The following is a 22,408-nucleotide window of genomic DNA, read 5'->3' on the forward strand; positions in this document are numbered from 1 at the left end:
AAAAAAAAAAACACTCAGGAATTTTATTTTGTATTCGCGTTTAATGCTCTTTTGAAAGTGCAATATTAACAAGCCTTTGTTTTACATCTCCTAAAATTTATTCTGCAACACATTAAATGTTTGTAATTAGGGTTGTTCCGATCGTGTTTTTTTTTTTGTGCTCCCGATCCGATCCCGATCGTTTTAGTTTGAGTATCTGCTGATCCCGATATTTCCCAATCTGATTGCTTTTTTTTTGCTCCCGATTCAATTCCAATCATTCCTGTTAATTTTTCCCGATCATACACATTTTGGCAATGCATTAAGAAAAAAATGAATAAAACTCGGACGAATATATACATTCAACATACAGTACATAAGTACTGTATTTGTTTATTATGACAATAAATCCTCAAGATGGCTTTTACATTATTAACATTCTTTCTGTGAGAGGGATCCACGGATAGAAAGACTTGAAATTCTTAAAGGATAAATGTGACTTTGTATATTGTGACTAAATATTGCCATCTAGTGTATTTGTTGAGCTTTCAGTAAATGATACTGTAGCCATTTAACTGTTCTGCCCAAATGCATGATGGAAGTGCAACCATGACTGTGCATAGTGACACCAATTACCAACCGACATATCTTCTCTGCGTTGAGAAATAACATAGGGTGTTAAGAAAAAGATCAACTAATACCTTTCTTCCCCACATTGCTTCCCACGATATTACTAATTGTTGAGAGAGGGATTGTAAGGCTTTAGTCATTTAAAAAAAGGCTCCAAAGACTGCCAAAATTCACTCTACTCATTTTACGCTGCCTTTTAGCGCTATATATAGGTAAAATGGCGCCATTATAGATGGAACGTGACAATGCGTGAGTGGGTCGTGCAGCGCATGCGTTAATTGCGTTAAATATTTTAACGTGATTAATTTAAAAAATATTAATTACCGCCGTACACGCGATAAATTTGATAGCCCTACTTTAAGCCAAAACTAAAGACTCTGGATGAGTGTAAGACATTTTGTCTGTAACGTTAAATACAATTAGAAAACGATTTAATAAAAAAAAATATATATATATATATGTATTTATATATATATTAAAAAAGGCATGTCCGTTATTTTTTTGCCGATTCCGATACTTTGAAAATGACGTGATCGGGACATCTTTATTTGTAATCCGATGACTCGATTATTCTAACTAGGTAGATTAATCAATTACTAAAACAATTGATAACTGCAGCCGAAATATAATAATCCTTTTTTCTTTTAATCCAATTCAAATAAATAACTAATAAAAACGTTCATCTGCTCAAGTTGCACAAACGTTGTATGCAGATTTTGAGTTCTCGAAGATATATCACGTACTGGACAATTTGGGAGTATTTTTACTCCAATGTTAACTTTATTTGACTCACAAAAACTCCCCAAGGAAGGCCTCCAAAATCAACAAGAGGTTTACCAACCAGCATGAAAGCATTCATTCGCAGTTTTATAGTTAAAGGATCATATGATTAGAATAACGCTGAAAAATGAAAGTAACTAACCATTTTGTCCAATTCCATGAGTTTCTTTTCCTTTTGGTGCAGCTGGTTATTCTTCATCTCCAGCACCACCTTCAAACTTTCAAGCTCCTGTTCCAGGTACAAAGTGTGGGAGTCCTTCTGCATACACATACCCACACAAACACTGCATGACTAAACATTGCACATACTTTTTGCTCGAATGGATTCGTAAAATCATCGAGTATTATAAACTCCTCTATCAGGCATAGACACACATAGCCACTAGGTGGTACTAAAGCACACATTTTTTTGTCTAGATTCTTCCTTTCACCTCCTTTGTTGAAAGTTGGATTATTTATTGTATTGGTTGTGTTAAATGATTCACACAGATTCCATTTTTTTTTTATGATGAATGCCCCTTACCCAAGTCTGCAAAAATGTGTGAAGTGCTTCTGTTTCCATTTAATGTGTTGTATTTGTCAGCCCTTTTAATTTTCGTCTTGGTGTTTTGGATAAAATACTTTTTAGCTAGTCATATTTTAGTAATTTCAAAATGTGTTTCTTTTCGTCTAGTTTCAATTGATGAACACTCAAAATGTTTTAGTACCTCCGTGAGGTTTGGCCCCCATCAGACGCAAATTCACCATAAATAAAAATGATGTCAATTGTTTGTGTTACGTTTGTGCTTGTTTGTGCTGTAAAAAGTTTCATTTGTAGTGCTATGGTTTTTGAGATACTGAAATATTAATTTTGAGTGATGACGTCACGCAAGCTCCCATTTATTGCAAAATGGACCCGAAGTGGTGGCATTCATTTATGCCATGTTTGTGCTGTACAAAATTTTTGTTTGTGCTGCTATCGTTTTATAGATATTGAGATATTAATTTCGAGTGATGACATCCCTCGCAACTTTTCCATATCTAATTCCCGCGGCTGATGGAGCCCACCAACTCTCTCAATAACAGATGTCCCAACAACTCGCGCAAACGTAGCACAAAGAAATGGCACCCCTTCGGGCCTTTTTGCAGTAAATGGGGGGCCTTGAGATATTAATTTAATGCAAAATGAACACGAAGGGTGCCATTCGTTTGTGCTACGTTTGCGCTAGTTGTTTGGACACCCCTGTTATTAAGAAAGTTGGTATGCTCTGTCAGCCGCGACGGAGGGGCGTCATCACTTGAAATTATTATCTCAATATCTATACAACGATAGCAGCACAAACGAAAAAATATACAGCACAAAGACCACGAATGAGTGTCACCATTCCGTTCCGTTCCGCCATAGATCGGGGGGGCTGCGTGACTTCATCTCTCGAAACTAATATCTCAATATTTAAAAAAAGATAGCACCACAAACAAACTTTTTTACAGAACAAACCAGCAAAAACAAAGCATAAACGATTGACACAATTTTTAGCCATTTTTCATCAAAATGGGGGGCTGGTTGACCTCAGACTGACCTATAAAAGACTTGTAAATATCTTAAAAATGATAGCAGCACAAACAAAACTTTTTACAGCACAAACCAGCACAAAACTACTGACATTAGTTTTATATATTTTATATATATTTTAATATGCGTCTGATGGGGGGCCAACTTCACCCGGGTTTTAGTGTATAAAAATTCAAAGGTTTTAGTCCAAATATAAATTTCAAAATTAGGTTTCCAACAATATCGAATGAACACAAACACAAGAGCACATATTGTAGCGCCTACAAGGAAACGCCAACTTGTTGAGGGTTTTCCAATGGTTTTATTTGCAACCATAGGCACGGAGCTCTACTACTGTAAGCCAGAACTGATTCCAACAAAACGAAAATAACACAACAACAGTTTCAGAGGACCCTTGATTTGCCAAAGCTAAAGCTAACGCGGTTGCTATGACCATGGTACGATTGAGTTATTATTAGTGTGTGATAATCACTAAACACGGACCTTTAATGGCTAAAGCAGCATTGCTTCTTCTCTATTGCCAAGATAGGAAAACACATGCCAACATTTGTTTCAATACAAGCAGGCTTGGAGCGCAGCCTGGCTTGTAAAAAATTATTTATACATCTTATACATGTAATTCAATGTGTTAACCACCAGTGAAGGTCAGGGGGGCAGCGCAAGACATGTCACATGAGTGACAGGACTCAAGATTCAGGCTGACTAACTACACGTACAATGAGAAAATGTCATATATTGTGAACACATGACGGAAACTATGGCGCATTTTTGTCTCGTGAGATGAACTTGGCATTCCTGTAGTTATGTCGAAGTCTCCCAAGAATCGTTTTAGCTCGTTGTCGTCATAAAATACATTCGTTATTGTCATTGTTGACAAAGACAACAATTCATTTGATTTTGCATGCCTGATTAATTCTGTGACCAGGATTCATATTTTGGGTGGAAGTCAGTTGAGCCTTGCGTTTTGATATTTAAGATTGCAAAGTGGCTGGAAAGTTGAGCGTTTGTGAAGTTGTAGCAATAATTTTGCAAATCAGCAGAGAGTGGCTGTTTTCATATCTGCCTTTCTTGTTCTTCACTACACCTTGAAAATGATTAGCTGAGTCATATGATGCCTTCTATTCATGCTGAACCATCATTACCAGATTCTTGTCTGAGAGTTGCCGCCTCTCTTCCTCTGCTTTCAGCTTTTCGTTCAAGGCTGCATTCTCCCCCGTAAGCTCAGATATTTTTTCCTGGTGGGAGAGAGAAATCAGAATGAAAGACATTCAAAGACAGACAACAACAACAACAAAAAAGACATTCAGAAAGGAGTTTTAAAGCAACAACAGTTAAGTTTTCCGTTTTGGTCGATTTTAGCGACGCTGGTGGACAAAAGCGGTAGTGTTTTGCCTTAAGGAAGACTGCGTTTCCCATGAGGACCAGCGCACACCCGCACAGTGTTGTAAAATCATTAGTCAATCAAAAATCAATCTCCCAGTCGCCTGCAGATGGATTAAACAACATTTTTGTTTCCAGCGGCTGTGTGAAGGATGAATAGTAATAAGGTAATGAATCCAGTTGTGGCTAAACAATAGCATATGACAGCAACCGAGTTGCTTAGTGTGGCCAACCCCACCCACCAAACCCGTTATGTATGCCGTAAAACAGTCAGCATATTTGTCTTTTTTTTCTGTGTGGCAGTGTTCTTGCCACCCTCCTCAAAGTTAATTCGTGCCGGTGAAAGCATTACAGACCACCTCAAGATATAAAAAGTGTCATTCAACTAGTTGTCAGTCGACATATCATCACGAATGTTATGAAAATATTCTATAAAGGTTGAAAAGTTATCTAATGTTGCTTTTAATTGATTCTCAGTCAAATCAGACTAAAAAACTTAAAATTGCTGTTCCTGCCCGGTACAATAGTGCTGGTTTATTGAAGATGAATCAAGTGATGTCCTGATTGAAAGGTGAAATAGTCTTACTGAAAGAGTGGTTTCTGTTTCCTTTAGTGTTTTGTCCAGGTTCTGCAGATCAATTTCCTGAATTCTTTTAAGCTCTGAAAAGGACAGTTACAGAAACCCGTAAGTTGTATGAAGTTTTGTTTTTGTTTGTCCTATGGGTTGAAGGACTCACCTTGTAGCGAGGTCTCATGCTGCTCTTTGAGAGACTCCACAAGTTGGTTGTGACTCGCTTCCTGGTTCTTCCTCTCAGCTTCCTCTCTGGTCCTCATCTCCTCCACCTGTGATCAGTTTTGGGGGGTTTTGTTTGTGTGTTCTAACCAGGTGAGAAATTTAATGGTGCTATGAAATGGTGAGGATGTCAAAAAATGAAAATGACTGCACTAATGTAATTGTACATGGAGACAACAAAATTGGCACTCAAATGTGGCTGGGTCGTTTATTTTTTACAGGGTGCCATTTGTATCCCCAGTATAAATTTAGCACTATATTCACTAAAATTGGACAAAATACTAATTCAACTTTTTGTTGGGGTGTATTATCAATTGCCATCTATTACAATTTCAATTCAATTTTTTTAAATGTAACGTACTTCTGGCGAAATGTTATGGAATTTTGCCATGTCCCAAGTGTGTTTCATTTAAATTCAGTCTACAAAATAACAAAAATTGCTAAATAATTGTGATGATTTTATTGTCCTGAACAAACTATCTTTAACCACGTGTTGTTTATAAATTAAAATAAAAATAAAAAAAATTGATTAGATAATGTAAGTTATTTTCGTCCCCAGAGTCACTGTTCACTCTGTTTTGTTAGCGTAGCGTCCCTTTAAGAAAATTCCCCATTCTTTAATGACATCACTCTTGTGCAATACCATCACACCAGTGGCGGGAAATTCAACTGTGGGAAGATATATTATTGTTTTACCTCCACTAAAAATCACATTTTGCAGTTTTATGAAGTGAAATTAATTGAATTGAATCATTTCAAAAGGTTTATTTGTAAAATGATAGATTTCTCATTAAGTATCCAAAGTCACGCTAGCTGTTATGCTAGCAAAGTTAGGCTGGGGGCGAACTTTGGCACAAATTGTCCCGTCTGTTAGCATCCACTCTGCTACTATTTAAAAAAAAAAACCTTTCTGGGTTTTTTTGTTTCGTTTTTGTTTAAACCATTTCATAGTTATTCCACCCAAAACAATGCATCAGCGAATACCCAATTATTTCAGCAATTCTGGTGGTTGATCATTTCTAGCGCTACACTGGGTCGTACATGTTGACAGGGAGAGAAGAACGGTCACACGGCAGCAAGAGAATAGCGCATCTATGGCTAACTTTAGACTGCGAAAATCTGCTCTTCTTTTTGGAGATTTTTTTATTGGGTGGGGCCAAGGCAGCTGAGAAAGAAAGACTAATGAGGATTGAACTTTATATTTAAGCCTTTTCCGTCAATTTTTTTGATGAATTTGTATCCAAAATATTCTCAGCTAGAATTTTGAAGTCACTTGCTGTAGTATTTCATAGCACCTTTAAGAATGCTTGTTTATGTTCCCTGACCTGCTGTTCCATTAACATGCGACATTTGTCAGCCTCCTCCTGGTAAGCTTGGTGGACTTTGTCCCACTCTGTTTGGTAAAAATTCCTCAACCTGACAAAAAAAAAAAACAAAAACAACATTAGACACAGATTTGAGCAGTTTTCTGCATATTTTCATTATAAGTGCCTTTGACAATGACAGACGTCAAATCATGTAGCATGTTTCATCCTTATGCTGCAAATTTAATTCGTCACCAGTAAACACCCGATGGATTACACGTCTATCACTGTCAATGGCAGTCAATGAATTAAGTGTTTTACCTTTCCTCCAGTTGCACCAGCTCCTCCTTATGCTGTTTATCGAGCCCTTTCAAGGTCTCTTCTGAACTGATGTGTGCCTCCTCCTTCTCCTTGTGCAAACGGTCACAACACTGAGATGATGCCACTGCACAGAGACAAGTAGGATTCATAAATTCCAACTTGTACATTTATGATTCCAGACCAGCAAGTCTCAAAGAATCTGAGGGATTCAAAAATAAGCAAAATGGTAACAACTATTTCATTCAATTTTTTTTGTAATGCTTTGACAAGAAATATGTGTTTGGGAGAGATCAGATACTACAATACCATTAAGCCTGTCATGATTGTAATTCGTTCTTAACCTGGGGACTACCCGTATAGTTGAAAATATAGTACCGCAACAACAGTCGTCTTTAGTTGTGACCAGAGCCGTATAAAGAGAGTCGCGACACTCTCATAGGGATCCATTATACAATTTTACTTCCGGGTTTTCCGGGAAGTGGAGCCTCGGGTAGTTCCAAACATGGCTTCGACGAGAACAGACCACATTAATACGAATGGCAGGCTGTCAAGTATATTCGGAGGTAAGTTGATGATTAAAACGATCCCTTTCGAATTTTAAACAGTCTATATTCTATAAGAGGCGCTTTATAATGAATACGTTGAGCTTTATTTGTATGTACATGGCGTAATTATACATATATTTTATTATGGTGACGAGCGATTTTCTCCTACTTTTTAAGCTGACTCTGCTAACTGGGAATGTATCGCCAGGGATAAATTCATTAAGTCGCTACCTCTTTTAAATTGTCAACTCTTTCAGAGGCCCTTTGTGACGTTCACACTCATCTATATTTGTGAGTATTGGTTGACGACTGGCTTTCACATGCTTATTAGCTTGATTTTGAAAGCTTTGAACCAAGGTATCACCCTAATGGAAGAGTACCAAGTCAATGCATGACAACCTGTATTCTTTCTACCATTAGAGATCTGTATAGATTGAAAAGTGATGTCAACAAACAATGAACCCAAATTTATAATAAAAAAACTAATTAAATGTTCTTTTTTGGGTCACATTTTCAAGATCCGCTTCTGCTGCGGAATGCTGCTGGTGCCTGCTGGCTGTGGGCACGAACCCCATTTTTCAAATAGCAAAAAACATTAAAAAAGCCTTTTATTTCATGTTTTGATGGCTGACCATTGCCATCCATTTTTTCTGCTGCTCTTGTTCTTTGCTGCACAACTAACCATCACAGGCCACTGATCTATAAAATGTTAGGCGTAAACAATGAACCATGACACCAATTTCACCAATTGTTCAATAAAAAATGTTTTTCTTTATCAAAGGGTAATAAAACATGTTTTTCTTTATCAAAGGGTAATAAGTTGTTATTCTTATGCATTACACCATGTTACAGAAAATAATACAATTTTGTTCCTGTCTTGTCATTATTTCATCTTATCTTATCATCATCTTATTTGTGTTGGATGGGTTCAAACTAAATGAAAATTGTCTCTAAAAAGGTATAGGTTTGGTTTTGCTAAAATTAGAGGCTATATTCAAAATTTGAGTTAAGCGGGAAATATTTGTTAAACGTAATTTCTTTGTGTTTCAGGTCAAACTAAGTCTATAAAACAAAAAGGAAACTGTACACACATGTATATAAGCATTAGAAAGTAAAACAGTAAAGATAAGTGGAAAATACAATTTAAAAGTCGTGACCTCCAACTTTTTGGGAAACAAAAGTGCTATCATATGTCAATGCGACGAAACAAACTAGGATGTGCCATTTAGAACTTGGGAACAAACTATGTTCTACATGGTGTTACCTTTAATATATTACCACAGGTAGGTGAATCAAGGAAATCTGGACATTCTCTGGAAAACCAATATTCTTGTGAAAAAAGAAAAACCTAAATCATCTTGCATTTCAATGTAAAAGTCGATTCCTCGTGCAAATGCTAACACAAACATGAAACTTTCACTCCACATGGGAAAGTTCCCTTCTTCCTAACATTTTACATAGCTTTCAGTTATCGCCTTACCCCTCCAAATGTAAAACTAGCATTTAGATATATGTTATAATGCAATGACATAATCAAACTAGTACTTAGATACGAGATTTTATCCATTTTCCCATAAATGTCGCAATTACCGCTCTCATTTCCATTGAAAACCACTACAGCGCTGCTTGTGCTTGGAACTACCCATACCCTAAAGGAACCACGTGACCACCTGCAGCGACCTCAAATAGTGTCACGACTCTCTTTATACGGCTGCGACCGACCGACCGACCGACCGACCGACCGGCACCGACACTGCCAATAGGAAAACCCATCGGCAGTGTATCAAATACTTATTCTCCCCACTGTATATATATATATATATATATATATATATATATATATATATATATATACATATATATATATATACATATATATATACACACACATAATGTATTTATTTATTTATTTTCCCCAAAGAGCTACATAATTGGATGTGAAATCATTGCTATCAAGGTTTTGTCAGGCTGTTGCTTACCTTTGCAAAATAGGAAAAAGTACACTAAACCCTAGTAGACAATCGTTGAATAAACCTTTGGCTCTCAAAAGCCAAAATAGTGCTAAATTTGTGAAATTAATGAAACATGTATAATACTAGCCCAACAGTAAGAAAGTAAAAATGAATTCATAATAATAAACTCTGAATGAACTGAATAAACTTTTTTAAACATCTCAAAGTCCAAACAGTGCAACTTTCATGAAATTATTGTCACATTCTGCTGCTGGTTAGATTGTGTTTTGTTGCTGGGCTGGTAGTGGGGGCGTTCCTGACGTCGCACCTGAATCCAATGCAGGCTCATCAACGCAGCATTTAAGCACGGGTGATCTCAGAGAAGGCTGCCGAGATATTTGCCTTGCTGATCACCATTTGACATCTCGCACTATAGTCTCGCTACATTTGCTTGTTACGCCCCTGCATTGGGTTTTTTCTGTTAGTGTGCTACTCTCGTTTGTAACCTCTACCCTGTGCAGGTATTTGAGTGTTTTTATTTTGACTTTTTGGCTCGCTGCCTATCGTCTTAGTTAACCTTCGAGTTTGTAGCATTGAGCTCCGTCGACCTGCTGTCACGGACTCCTTTTCTTATCTCTACTATCCCGCGATCGTGAGTTATTTTTTGTTTGCAATCATTAAACCCTTGTATGTATCCCCCGCTTGTTGTCTGCTTCGAGGTTCAACTTTGTTTCCGCATTTGCGGACGCTAACAATTATAAGTAATAATAATTGACCACAGCATCCTGTCTCTCTATTAGCCTCCTTTTCTTCGGGAGGGGGGAGTCCCTTATTTTAATTTCTGAAAGGTGGCAACCCTACTTTGGAAACAGTTCCCAAATTACAGTGGCATTTCTTTCAGTAAAACACAATAAAAGTAAAGACGTAGTGAACTGACCAGAGATTGTTGCTCTGGTCCAGCTCCCTTCCTCTGGAGAGCAGTCCTACTCTTCCAGGCTCAAACTCATCGTGTTCGTTCATGTTTCATCTTCAAATGTTTTATCAGGTTCGAGGTATTGAAACTAGGGCTGGGCGATATGGCCTTTAGTACGTATCACGATAAATTGAGCAGATTTACCTCGATAACGATAAATGACGATAAATTCGCCCAAGCAAACTGTTATATAATTTGAAAATTTGAATCAATGCATGGAATACAAATTAACAGTTTCTCATTAAATTTATTTACCAGCTTTCAATTTAACAATTGCACATGCAGTCTAAACATTAGGTATTAAAAAAAATCTTGTAAACAATAAGAATTCTTGTGTGAACATTTATAACAGCTTGTATGACTTGAAAAATATCATCACTTGAATTTCATTAAATTCATTCCGCATTGTTATACACTAGATAGTGGCATACGTTTAGATATTTAGAATAGATAAAAAATACGACACATCCACCCGCCCCCCAGACATTATACTTAATTAAAAAAATAAAATGTTTCACAAACCTTTCCTTTCTTTTATTCGGCTCAATTATTTACATCTTATGATTTTGGAAATCCTTACAGTATGCAATAAATAATATTCCTGTTCCCAAGCACTGTGCTTACTCTACTGTAATTTTTACAAAAAATAAACAATACATAGTTACTCCCCGTCATCTAGGACGAGCCACTTACAAGACTAGCACTGTCGTGTATTACAAATACTGCTTTGAACACATCTTCACAGACAAAAGCAATGACACAGGCTTAAAGAGGTCAACTTTAATTGTGTAAATCACACTTAATAACGACACGATCTCCTGGTTGAAATAGACGACATCCACTTAATTCTATTGAAGATATGTAATGCTGAGGCAATTTGTCAACTTTACTTTTAAAAAGAAACGTGCACTGTTTATCCAGTAGATGGGGCTCTTGCAGTGTGTCAAACAGTGATTCAATTTAGGGCAATTGTCTTAAAAGTGGTTCATTGTTTCAGAAAGCCTCGGTTTTTCCATCCCTATCTGGAACCCGTCAAGAGTTTACTTAATGTCGGGTGAAAGTTTGGCGAAGCTAACTTAAGCCCGACTTCATCCCGTTTACTTGTAGCGTTAGCCGCTAGCGTTAGCTGCTAGCGTTAGCCTACTGGGCTTCTGTTTGATTGGCTTCCTGAAAACCATGTGACTCCAAACGTAAGCGCACTGTCTGCTTTCTTAAAGGGGAATGAACATAGCCGAACAACACAGAGTCAAAGCGGGATGAAAAGACTATATTTTCTTCTTTTATTAAATTACCGAATTTACCGACATGGTCAAAATTACGTCGGTCATCGTGAAGACTTTTGGTAACGGTAAATTTTCGGTTTACCGCCCTGCTCTAATTGAAACTGACCGATTTAACTCCACATCTCGAAATTTTCAGGCCGCAATGCAGCCATTGATTTTAATCGACGGGATTTCTATTTTGAAATATTTCCTAACCGCCCCCATTTCTCCTGGTTTATTTTTCCTCCATATGAAAAAGCGCCCTTGTCATTGGTCAGAGTGGCTATTGGCCCGCTCTCATTGGTCAGGAGCAGGCCAATAGCGATAGCTGCTTGGTGTTCACGTGTCATCACACAACACAGAGACAATGTAGTGAGCGCCAGGAGGTAAAAAAAGGCTGCGGTCAAATGTTATAATAATGGACCGGTAAATGGTATCGGCGCCGTCTTTGCTGGTACTCGCCGATACCGATACCACCATTTCGGGCCGGATCGGCGCCCCCTGCCGATACTAGTATCGGTATCGGTGCATCTTTATAATTAATCATATTTATTATTCAAAACGTCTGTCGTTTTTAGCTTAGAATCATTAATTGATATATATGTGTGTCATATTTCGTTAAAAAAAAAAAAAAAAAAAATCGACGTTAAAATTTTTTTCACTCAAATATTTTAAACTTTTAGACAAATTATGTCACAATGAAAAAAATGGCGTCTGTAAAAAAGTCACGGATATATCTACCTCATAACTATCGATTAATTTTTTTTTTTAATTGTCGCATTTTCTCTGATATGTTAGATGATAAATAATCGATCCAAACAAAAAAAAAACAAACAAAAAAAAAAACAAACAAAAAAAAAACTTTTAAAGGCTAAATATATGAAAAAGAAAATCTCGACCACTCTTTGATGTCTGCGATTTCTGCATCGCGACCCTTGTCATATTTCCATGTTTCACCAATAAAATCTCCCCAAAATCCGGCTGTGGCCATTCACAGCTGTGTCTTGACACTCGGTGATGCATGCTACATGGACTTTGGGATCGAAACAGGGTAAGTACGCGATAATATCTCGTTAAAGTCATGGCGTCTGTAATTCTTGCTCGCGTGCTCTCACCTCCAGATGGGGTTTGCTATTTAAAAAACTTTTTTTTTTTTTTTTTAATAAAAATCCCCTCCTCTTCAAAAATTTTCTTCCCCCAGAAAATAGAGATTTTAAGCTTTCCAGTGATGTATCACACATGCATATCGGACAATTTTGAAAGTTGGCTAAATTGGGGGTCTCGGAGCGGAACTTCAAGTGTTTTCCGCCATATCCATGTGGTTGTTTTATCTAAGTTGTAGCAACCGGTTGGATTTGGAAGTGAGTACCAAAGTGGGCTCCCTTTGTCACATGCCTTTCTTATTTTTAACTCATTCACTCCCAGCCATTTTCACCGGAGCAACCCCCTTTGCTCCCTGCTGTTTTAGTGGATTTTGACTGATTTTGCAAGGCCCACAGAAAATTCTGTTCTATTGCTATATAAACATGGAACCCACCAAAAGAACGATTAGACTCTCTTCTTTAAGCAGAAAAAAAATAGTTAATATCTTTTTCCATTCTTTAGAAATCAGCATTAGAAAATAGCTTGGTTTGAGCAATTTTCCAATTTCTGATGAAAAAACAAGAGAAATTGAGCTTTTTGTAAAAGCATACATTTCAAACATAACTTTGACTTCAACACAGCTGTTTTGTGACATCCCATACATGTGAATGATGTTTTCCTTCTACAAAATAACAGAAACAACAAGACAAATAGAAAATAAAGCTTTTGATAGCAAAGTAACAATTTATTTACACATAACTAAACTATTGAACTGAGAGATGACGCTGTTGTGGCCGCGGCTGACGGGGTAAATTTTTCCCTCATCACCGCCTGAGAGATCATCAAGATAGATTTTTTTTAATCTTTTTTTTTTTTTTTTTTTGTAGTGACCACTACCTCATAACAGAATTCACCTAGGGAACTTGTGTTTGGGGCATGTGCCTTGTGTTTTTACATTGTTCTCCACATTTTTCTCACGCTTCTTACTTCTTCCAGCTTCTGTTTCCTGACTATTTCTTTTCATTCACTTCCTTTCATGGTCCGATATGAGTTCTTACCAAATGCACTACTGCCCTCCAGTGGCCACTTTTATTGCTTTAAAATGGATTGTGAGCATTGTGCTTTGGAGCAAAGTTGGATCAGAACCTAGAGATGTCTCTTGTGGAAAAAAAACCCCGTAAAAGACGTATAAATATGTTTTTAAGACACTGAAACAATTAAAAATAGAACGCATTTATACGTTTTAGGGAGCAAATGAGTTAATGAACTAAATTCCAGCTTTGAAAAAATATAATAATAATGATCAAACAGATCAAATATTTTGATGCATCACATCCCCTCAAATACATGTAGGAAAACACTACACATTTCCAAATTGAAATAGCAAAGAGATTAACACTAAAGTATGTTTAAAGCAGAAAGGAAAACCGCTGTGTTTACAGTTGGTTTGTGCAGTAGAGTAGAATGTAGAATTTATTGTGTAAAACTAATGGCTGTTATGAAAACATTTTGAGCAAGCACACTCATGCTTCTTCATGTTGTAGATTTCAATGTTGACAGGATTATTGGCCTGGCGTTTTTGTTTTTACTCGCAGATTTTGTTTTTTTTAAAATCTATCTACTTTGAAATTGTGTCCCATCACACTTGCAATAGTAGATATACGTAAGCTCCTTCAGAAGAAGCAGGTGTGGGGCCAGAAGCGGCTCCTGTGTAGCTACATGTTTAGTCTTTACACATGAGCGACACCAAAATTCAGCACCTCGCAGCTGGTAACAAACTGGCTGGTAACAAACTGGCTTTCTGTGCACGTCAACTACATTCCAGTTTAATTACGCTCATGAATGACAAGTCAGACGGAAACATCTGCTAGTGAGCTAAGAATTAGGAAGCAGAAGCAGAACTTGCACCTTGCATGACTAATTCAACTTTCACAAGCTGATGCATGCCTACCTGCACATACGTACATACTGAATTATATGCATTCCAATCAGAAGCTCAAGTGCTTTAAAAACACCATTAAATAAACGGAATCTGCTAGTTTTGATGGTTTTTGTGCTGGTCTTACTAGTGACATCAGTGTCCTGTCATACAGCTGTGACTCAGGACTCAGGAGTAAAGTTAACTTAGGTATTTCAGTAGATTTAAAGAGTTTTTAAGTACCGTATTTTTCTGACTACAAGTCGCACCTGAGTATAAGTCGCACCAGCCATAAAATACCCAACGAAGAGAAAAAAACATATATAAGTCGCATTTTGGGGGGAAATTTACTTGATAAAATACAACATATAGAACAGATATGCCATCTTGAAAGGCAATTTAATATAAAAATAAAATAGAGAACAACATGCTGAATAAGTGCACAGTGCATGAACAACGAAATGCTAATAAGTTTACCAAACCATCAGTGTCACTCCAAAACACCACAATAACATGTGAAATGATATCATAATGTGTTAATAATTTCACACATATGTCGCTCCTGAGTATAAGTCGCAACCCCAGCCAAACTATGAAAAAAAAAACTGCGACTTATAGTCTGAAAAATACGGTACTTTTAAGGCTTATATCACTTTATCCAGTAAGATTTAAATTACTCTTAGGCAGTGTTGTTTTCGTCAACGATAATGATAGTGGAAATATTTTGTCGACGAACACTTTTTCCATGACGATGATGGGCTAAAAATGTGTCTTGGGGGACTAAAACATAATGATACAAATGCCAGTTTTCATCTGACGAGACGAGAATGAGATAAAAATGCTCCATGGTTTATGTCATAAATTCGCAATGTGGGACATTTTCCTATCGTATGTGTAGTTAGCATGCATCGTAGCATTGTTTGGTCGTGCCACTCATGTGCCGTGCTGCGCTGACCCCCCTGCCCAACATGCACGCTTACTAACCGGCCACTCACGGCTCCCTTTCTGAATTGTGCTGCTTGGTAAGTTTTGTTTTCTTATCCTGGCTAGATAGGCCATGTTGCTTTAGCCTTTTTGAAGGTCGGTGCTGAGTGATCACCACACATAAATTTAACTTTTAGCATTAACATAGAGTTCACTTTAGCATTAGCATGTGGTGTCATCTTAAATTCTTTTAACATACAGTTCGTGGCGTCTAAGTGAGTTGAATTCATTGAAAATAATGAACTGTTTTACTGCTGAGTGTGTACACAAAGATGGTGATGTCTTTGTGCACTTCACAAGTATGTGTACATTAGTCAATGTTCATTCGATATTGTTGGGAACCTTTTATTTATTTATGTATTTATTTATGGAATAACACTTTTGAAGTTTACAAACGTAAACAGTTTGAGTAATTGTCAACACTTATTGGTATAGGATAGCCAAGGATTTCTGGCACCATGGCATTAACTGAAGGGCTTGAGGTAGGAATGGTAAATGGTGTTACATAGTGCTTTTCCACCTTTCAAGGCGCTCAAAGCGCTTTACACTATCTCGCCATCCACCTACTGGTGATGCAGCACCAGGAGCAACATGGGGTTCAGTATCTTGCTCAAGGACACTTAGGCGAGTTCATCAGGGCGGAGAATTGAACCCACAACTTCTGTGTTGGGGGACAACTACTCTACCATTGAGCCAAGCCACCCCCACCCCCAATGCCCTCATCAGATCACGTGATCACATTAAGAAGATGGCACGGTGGGACAATAACATGTTTAAAACGTTTGGTAAAAAAAAATCAGGACGTTGTACTGACAGATCATTTTTGCCAGTCATTTTCACGGCAAAGACAGCTAAAAAAAAATAGGTGTTTGTTCTTGCCCTCCTGGTAGCGGCTTATTGCATTTTGCACACATTATACAAGAAGGGCTTCCCCTTAAACGTGACAAAGAGTACAAGGTAACCGTTGGTATTGACAAAGCATGCTCAACAACCCCACAGTAACTGTGATCAAAAACGTCTTGTTATGTAACTATGGAGTAACAACTGGCTGGGGCAGTTGCTGTATCCCTTTGAATGGAACTTGTGCTGTGTGTGTGTGCAGCTGCTGCAGTAGTGATGGAAACAAAAAGCTAATAACAGCTGAGGAAAGCTGAAACTACAGCTCGTGCTTTCAGGCACACACTGAGCAATATAGTGTAAACGAACGTCACGTCCTCTTCAGAAACAAAAATATTGTAATCAAGGAACATGTATTCAAGAAACGAATTGCCTTTAAAACAAGGAAGTTGCAACAGGTAGAGCACGTGACTGTAGTTTGTCACAGGAAAACTATTAAACTGTTAAAGGGACATAACAGGTCGTTCCTGTTAAGACTGACTGGAGGAGTAGAAAGGTGTTACTGACAACTATGTCTCTTTGTGTTTGTGTCTGCACATGTCTGACATGTTCTACACACTGCAAACATTCTTCTGCTCTGTGTAAATGGTTTAAGCCAAAGGTCAAACACGCAGTGAAAGAACGTGGTGTGACAAAAGATGGAATCAAACTGGGAAGAAATGGGAAGTGTTCGAGGAAAAATGCCAGATAAAAAGAAAAGCTTTTCAGTGCTTTGATAGAATATTTGTGTGTTTTAGTGAAAGCTTAATACTCTACTGAAAAGCAGCAACAAAAAATATTTATCCATTTTGTATCATTACCATTCCTTACAACTGACGGTCGACTGATATATCGGCCAACTGAGATATACGTCCGATATATGGACTTTTTTCCAACATCGCCCATCAGTCGATTAACAAAAAAGTAAGCCAATAAAATAGGATTTTGATCAGGCACCTGTGCGGGCAACTGTGGCCACCGCTGACTGATGGTAGGACCCCGTGACTAGCATCAGCTTGAAGGCAGGCTGCTACAGATAAGTTCAGGCTTTTTTAAATCTTGCAATACTGAACATGCAATGATGCATCAGCCTTTTAAGATGTTTAGTGAGTGATCCTTATACTCTAAATGTAACTCGTAGCATTAGCATAGTATTCGCGTTAGCATTAGCTTTAGCATAGTGAGCGTCCTCTTCAACTCTCACTTGTTTACACCTCATCGTGACGTCCCGTTAGGTTTAATTGTTTGAAAATAATGTACTGTTCTTGCTGAGTGTGTATAATCATACAAATAAGTGCTGTGTTTAGAAGTGTGTTAACAGTGCACTAGACTGTATTAATCCTCTAAGTCTCAAGTCATGATTGTAAGTTTGAAGCTGTTCTCTACTGATGTTACCCGGTGAAATGAAGCTTACATACATACACATACATCTCGTTACATAGTAGGAATTAGACAGACCTGTTCCTCTTTTGATTATAATAGTTTACATGCATTTTTTAAAATGCACGCTGTGTTATATTACTAATGGCCAAAAGAAAATTGACTACAGTGGTATGAAAAATTATCTGAACCTTTTGGAATTTCTCACATTTCTGCATAAAATCACCATCAAATGTGATCTGATCTTTGTCAAAATCACACAGATGAAAAAAACGTGTTTAACTAAAACCACCCAAACATTTATTATTTTTCATATTTTAATGAGGATAGTATGCAAACAATGACAGAAGGTGGGGAAGTATGTAAGTGAACATTCACATTTAATATTTTGTGGGCCCACTTTTGGCAGCAATAACTTCAAACAGATGCCTTCTGTAGCTGCAGATCAGTCTGGCACATCGATCAGGACTAATCTTGGCCCATTCGTTCCTACAAAACTGCTGTAGTTCAGTCAGATTCCTGGGATGTCTGGCATGAATTGCTGTATTTAGGTCATGCCACAGCATCTCAAGGCGGTTCAAGTCTGGACTTTGACTTGGCCACTACAGAACGTGTATTTTTTTCTTCTGCAACCATTCTGAAGTTGATTTACTTCTGTTTTGGATCATTGTCTTGTTGCAGCATCCATCCTCTTTTTAGCTTCAACTGTCTGACTGACGGTCTCAGGTTTTCATGCAAAAAAAAAATCCTGATAAACCTTTGAATTAATTTTTCCATTGATGATTGCAAGTTGTCCAGGCCCTGAGGAAGCAAAACAGCCCCAAATCATGATGCTCCTTCCACCATGCTTCACGGTGGGGATGAGGTGTTAATGTTAGTGAGCTGTTCCATTTTTCCTCCACACATGACGTTGTGTGTTACTCCAAAACCATTCAACTTTGGTTTTATCAGTCCACAAAATATTTTGCTAAAACTTCTGTGGAGTGTCCAAGTGCCTTTTTGCGAACATTACACAAGCAACAATGTTTTTTTGTTTTTTTTAGATAGCAGTGGCTTCCTCCGTGGAGTCCTCCCGTGAGCACTATTCTTGGCCATAGTTTTACATATAGTTGTTGTGTGCACAGAGATATTGGACAGTGATTTCTGTAAGTCTTTATCAGACCCTCTAGGGTTCTTTTTTACCCCTCTGAGTATTCTGCGTTGAACTCTTGGCATCATCTTTGGTGGATGGCCACTCCTTGGGAGAGAGGCAACAGTGCCAAACTCTCTCCATTTGTAGACAACTTCCCTGACTGTCGATTGATGAACATTCATACTTTTAGAGATGGTTTTGTATCCTTTCCCAGCGTTATACAAATCAATAATCCTTGATCGTAGGACTTCAGACAGCTCTTTTGACCGAATCATGATGCACATCAGACAATGTTTGACATCAAGACAATTCTTACCAGGTGTGTGTTTTATGGTGGGTAGGGCAGCAATAAACCCCTAATCAGTGATTGGGCACACACCTGACTTAAATTGTTTGGTAAAATTGGTTTAAATTGCTGTTTATGTCTCCTTAGGCCAGTGCTTCTCAAATAGTGGGGCGCGCCCACCTGGGGGGGCGCAGAGCGATGCCAGGGGGGGCGCGTGTGACCTCGGGGAACATGCTTTTTTTTTTTTTTTCTGCCGTACTGGAATAAAGTGTACTTGCGCATCCACTCAGTGGGTGGCAGTGGCGCTCTCATTTTCAGAGTGCGTGCAGTATTTTTGAACTAAGGAAGAGCACTCATCACACAGAAAACAAATATGAAGAGCAGTGCGCCGCCGCCATTTTCGAAAGCCGTTTTCCGACCGGACTCACTCACGCAGCGACCCACTGTCTTGTCCGGTGTTCGGCCATTCCTTACTACGCGGCGAAACGTCCCACACCATGCTCAGGGCGCTTGCGCATGCATTCACACGCATGCGCACATCGGTTAGAGGCGGCGATTACTCACTATTTCTGTTTTTATTTAGTTATTTAGAACCTTTTCACAGCCTCAAAGATACTTGTGGCATGTATTACCCGCTCATACTTTTAATCATTGTGTTTTTTTGTGTTAGCTTTGAAGCAGTTGACCACATTAGTCACGTAGCGTGTTTAAACCGTCCTTATTTGATATAACTACATTTAAGTATTTTCTGCAGGCATTTTTTTAGTACCTTATTCCTGTATGCATCTAAACAAAACAAGTTTAGAGCGCACGGTAGTACTTTAGGTGTCAAATTCGACTAATGTAGCACGTTTCGCCGATGTAGGATATTTTGGCAGAACACCGGTTCTCACGCCGCCGCCCGATAAGTGCCATTTTCGGCTTGGGATCGTCACGACGACCGCCCTCACCTACGGTTCTACCTCGGCCGCCGAGAATGCGCTTTGTTCGTGCCGTTTGCCTTTTAGCTTTGACTTTTAATACTGTGGGTGATGAGGAAAGACTGTTTACTGTGTCTAAAAATAATTATAGCGGACCGCCAGAAGCCAAATCAATTAAGACGCCACTTAAAGACATTCGACCCCAATCTCATTGATAAGCCGCTTGATTGTTTTTCAGCGAAAACGTGCCGAATATTGCCAACAATTGTCCTGCTTTGTCAGTGTTATATCAGTAAACCAGTGAGCATTGTTAGCATGTTCATTGCAAAATGACTCCACACCATTGCAAAGGAGGTAATACTGAGTGTGAGCAGCAAAAATAAAAACTGTCCTTCTGTCCAAGGACACTCTTTTTTTCCTTTATTCATTTTTGTTTTTTCGGTCAAATTTTTTGGCATATTGTCCTCATGAGTGAATGTTTCTAATCAATTTGAATTTGTTATTATTTACTGATTTTATTACATTTTATTTTTCTGTATCAAATGGTCAAAAATGTACCTTGAGTGTATTTTTACAGTTTGAAAGTGACTTTTTTTTTTTTTTTTAATTCAGGCAAATTGATGCACGTCAAGTCTTCTCTGTTACAAACAAAACAATGTTAATAAAGTTATACTTTATTATAAGTTGATCTATGTTACTTTTTTTCTTTATTAGAAAAAAAGGACACAATATTAGGCAGATGCGTATTTATAATAGTAATTTTATAGACAAATAATACTATTTACAGTGGCGGCAGAGAGTTTGGGGGGGGCGCGAAACATTTACGTCTTGCTTGGGGGGGCGTAGCAGAAAATAATTGAGAAGCACTGCCTTAGGCAGAGGCTTCACTTACTTGTTTTTCCCCTTCTGTCATCTTTTGCATGCTATCCTCATTGAAATATGACAACCTGTAAATGTGTGGGTGGTTTTAGTCGAAGGAGATACTTTTTACATCTGTGTGATTTTGACAAAGATCAGATCACATTTGATGGTGAATTTATGCAGAAATGTGAGAAATTCCAAAAGGTTCAGATAGTTTTTCATACCACTGTATATAATAGCTATAATTTATTAACAATTAAATAGCATCAGTGTTGTAAAACAAATCAGTCATCTTAGTTATTGGATGCCATTGCCGGTGCTAGACGTCCAATACATTTGAGCTGGAAGGGCTGGTGGCAAATAAATCGTAAAGATAGCCAATAGCTCAGTCGGAGGAAAATAACCGTTTGGGGCAGCCCTAGTAGTTGCATATCCACTCCAAAAGGTGGCACTCTCGTCACTATGGTGTAGGCCTTTCTTACACCAAATACTAGTAATTGTTTTTAAAATTGCCTTTCACAATCTACGTGCTTTAGAGGGATCCATGGATAAAAGACTTGTAGTTCTTAAAAGATAAATGTTATTATGAGTTAAAATATTTAGATATTGACACCTCTCTTGATGTTTTCGTTTTTGAACAACTTGTAAAATTTGTTTAACTAATAGGTCGCCATTGTTGATGACGTCGCAGGGCGGTGACGTTACATGGTTACCCTGAAGGGCTTCCAGAGTTTGACTCTAGCGACATAAACATGTCATCTGTTCAACCCTTTCAATTTGAACCCGAGGGGAACACTAGCGAGTATGACAGCACTGTCGATATTTCACAAAACGAGCAGCAAAAGCAAAATGAACACGAAAGATGGGATGAGACTTGACGAGAGTAGGGGGGAAAAAAGTGCTACACAGGCGCAACGTTTACAAGAGGCAAATTTGACACCCAAAGTACCACTGTACACTTTCAACTTGTTTTTAGATGCATAAAGAAAGAACATACTAAAGATGCCTTAAGAAAATACTTAAACGTAGTAATATCAAATAAGGCCGGTTTAAATATGCTACGTGACTAATGTGGTCAACACATCAACAACCTGTTTTAAAGCTCAATGCTTAAAAGCATGACAGGCAAACACATGCAAACTGTATTTTGAGGCAATGAAAAGGTAATAAAAGACTCAATAAAAACACAAATAATAAGTACTCGCCGCTTTTAACCGATGAGCGCATGTGTTTCATGCTCACTGCGTAGAAGGAATTGTAGTAACCTGGTAGTATTCGTCGAGTGACAGTGACAATATACATCATCATCCCCGAACGTCCATAAAACATGCCTCCTTAGGTCAAAACGTACTAAATATTATAGACTTTTAAATCAATGGCAGTATTTGATGTGTTTCTAATAACATATTTTAGTAAAAGAAAAGAATAGTGGCTTATTAGAGCTTACAAGTCTCTTAGTCTGAGGTTCCCTATTAAAAAAAAAAAAAAAGTTTACCG

At 37.9% G+C, this 22,408-nt stretch overlaps 1 protein-coding gene across 5 annotated transcripts in view; it reads right to left on the reverse strand.

The window, feature by feature from the left end:
• The window catches only part of LOC130920053 (microtubule-associated tumor suppressor 1 homolog), a 115,767-nt gene that overhangs the window by 6,893 nt on the left and 86,466 nt on the right, over window positions 1-22,408 (reverse strand). For all 5 annotated transcript variants that reach the window (XM_057842883.1, XM_057842886.1, XM_057842885.1 and 2 more), the window contains exons 11-16: window positions 6,740-6,863; window positions 6,440-6,530; window positions 5,059-5,164; window positions 4,908-4,981; window positions 4,084-4,176; window positions 1,532-1,648 (exon numbers count right to left, since the gene is read on the reverse strand). In XM_057842883.1, coding sequence (XP_057698866.1) covers window positions 1,532-1,648; window positions 4,084-4,176; window positions 4,908-4,981; window positions 5,059-5,164; window positions 6,440-6,530; window positions 6,740-6,863 — 605 coding nt within the window. The remainder of the gene's footprint in view (window positions 1-1,531; window positions 1,649-4,083; window positions 4,177-4,907; window positions 4,982-5,058; window positions 5,165-6,439; window positions 6,531-6,739; window positions 6,864-22,408) is intronic.

Source organism: Corythoichthys intestinalis, chromosome 8, assembly GCF_030265065.1.
Source record: "Corythoichthys intestinalis isolate RoL2023-P3 chromosome 8, ASM3026506v1, whole genome shotgun sequence".
Lineage (NCBI taxonomy): Eukaryota > Metazoa > Chordata > Actinopteri > Syngnathiformes > Syngnathidae > Corythoichthys > Corythoichthys intestinalis.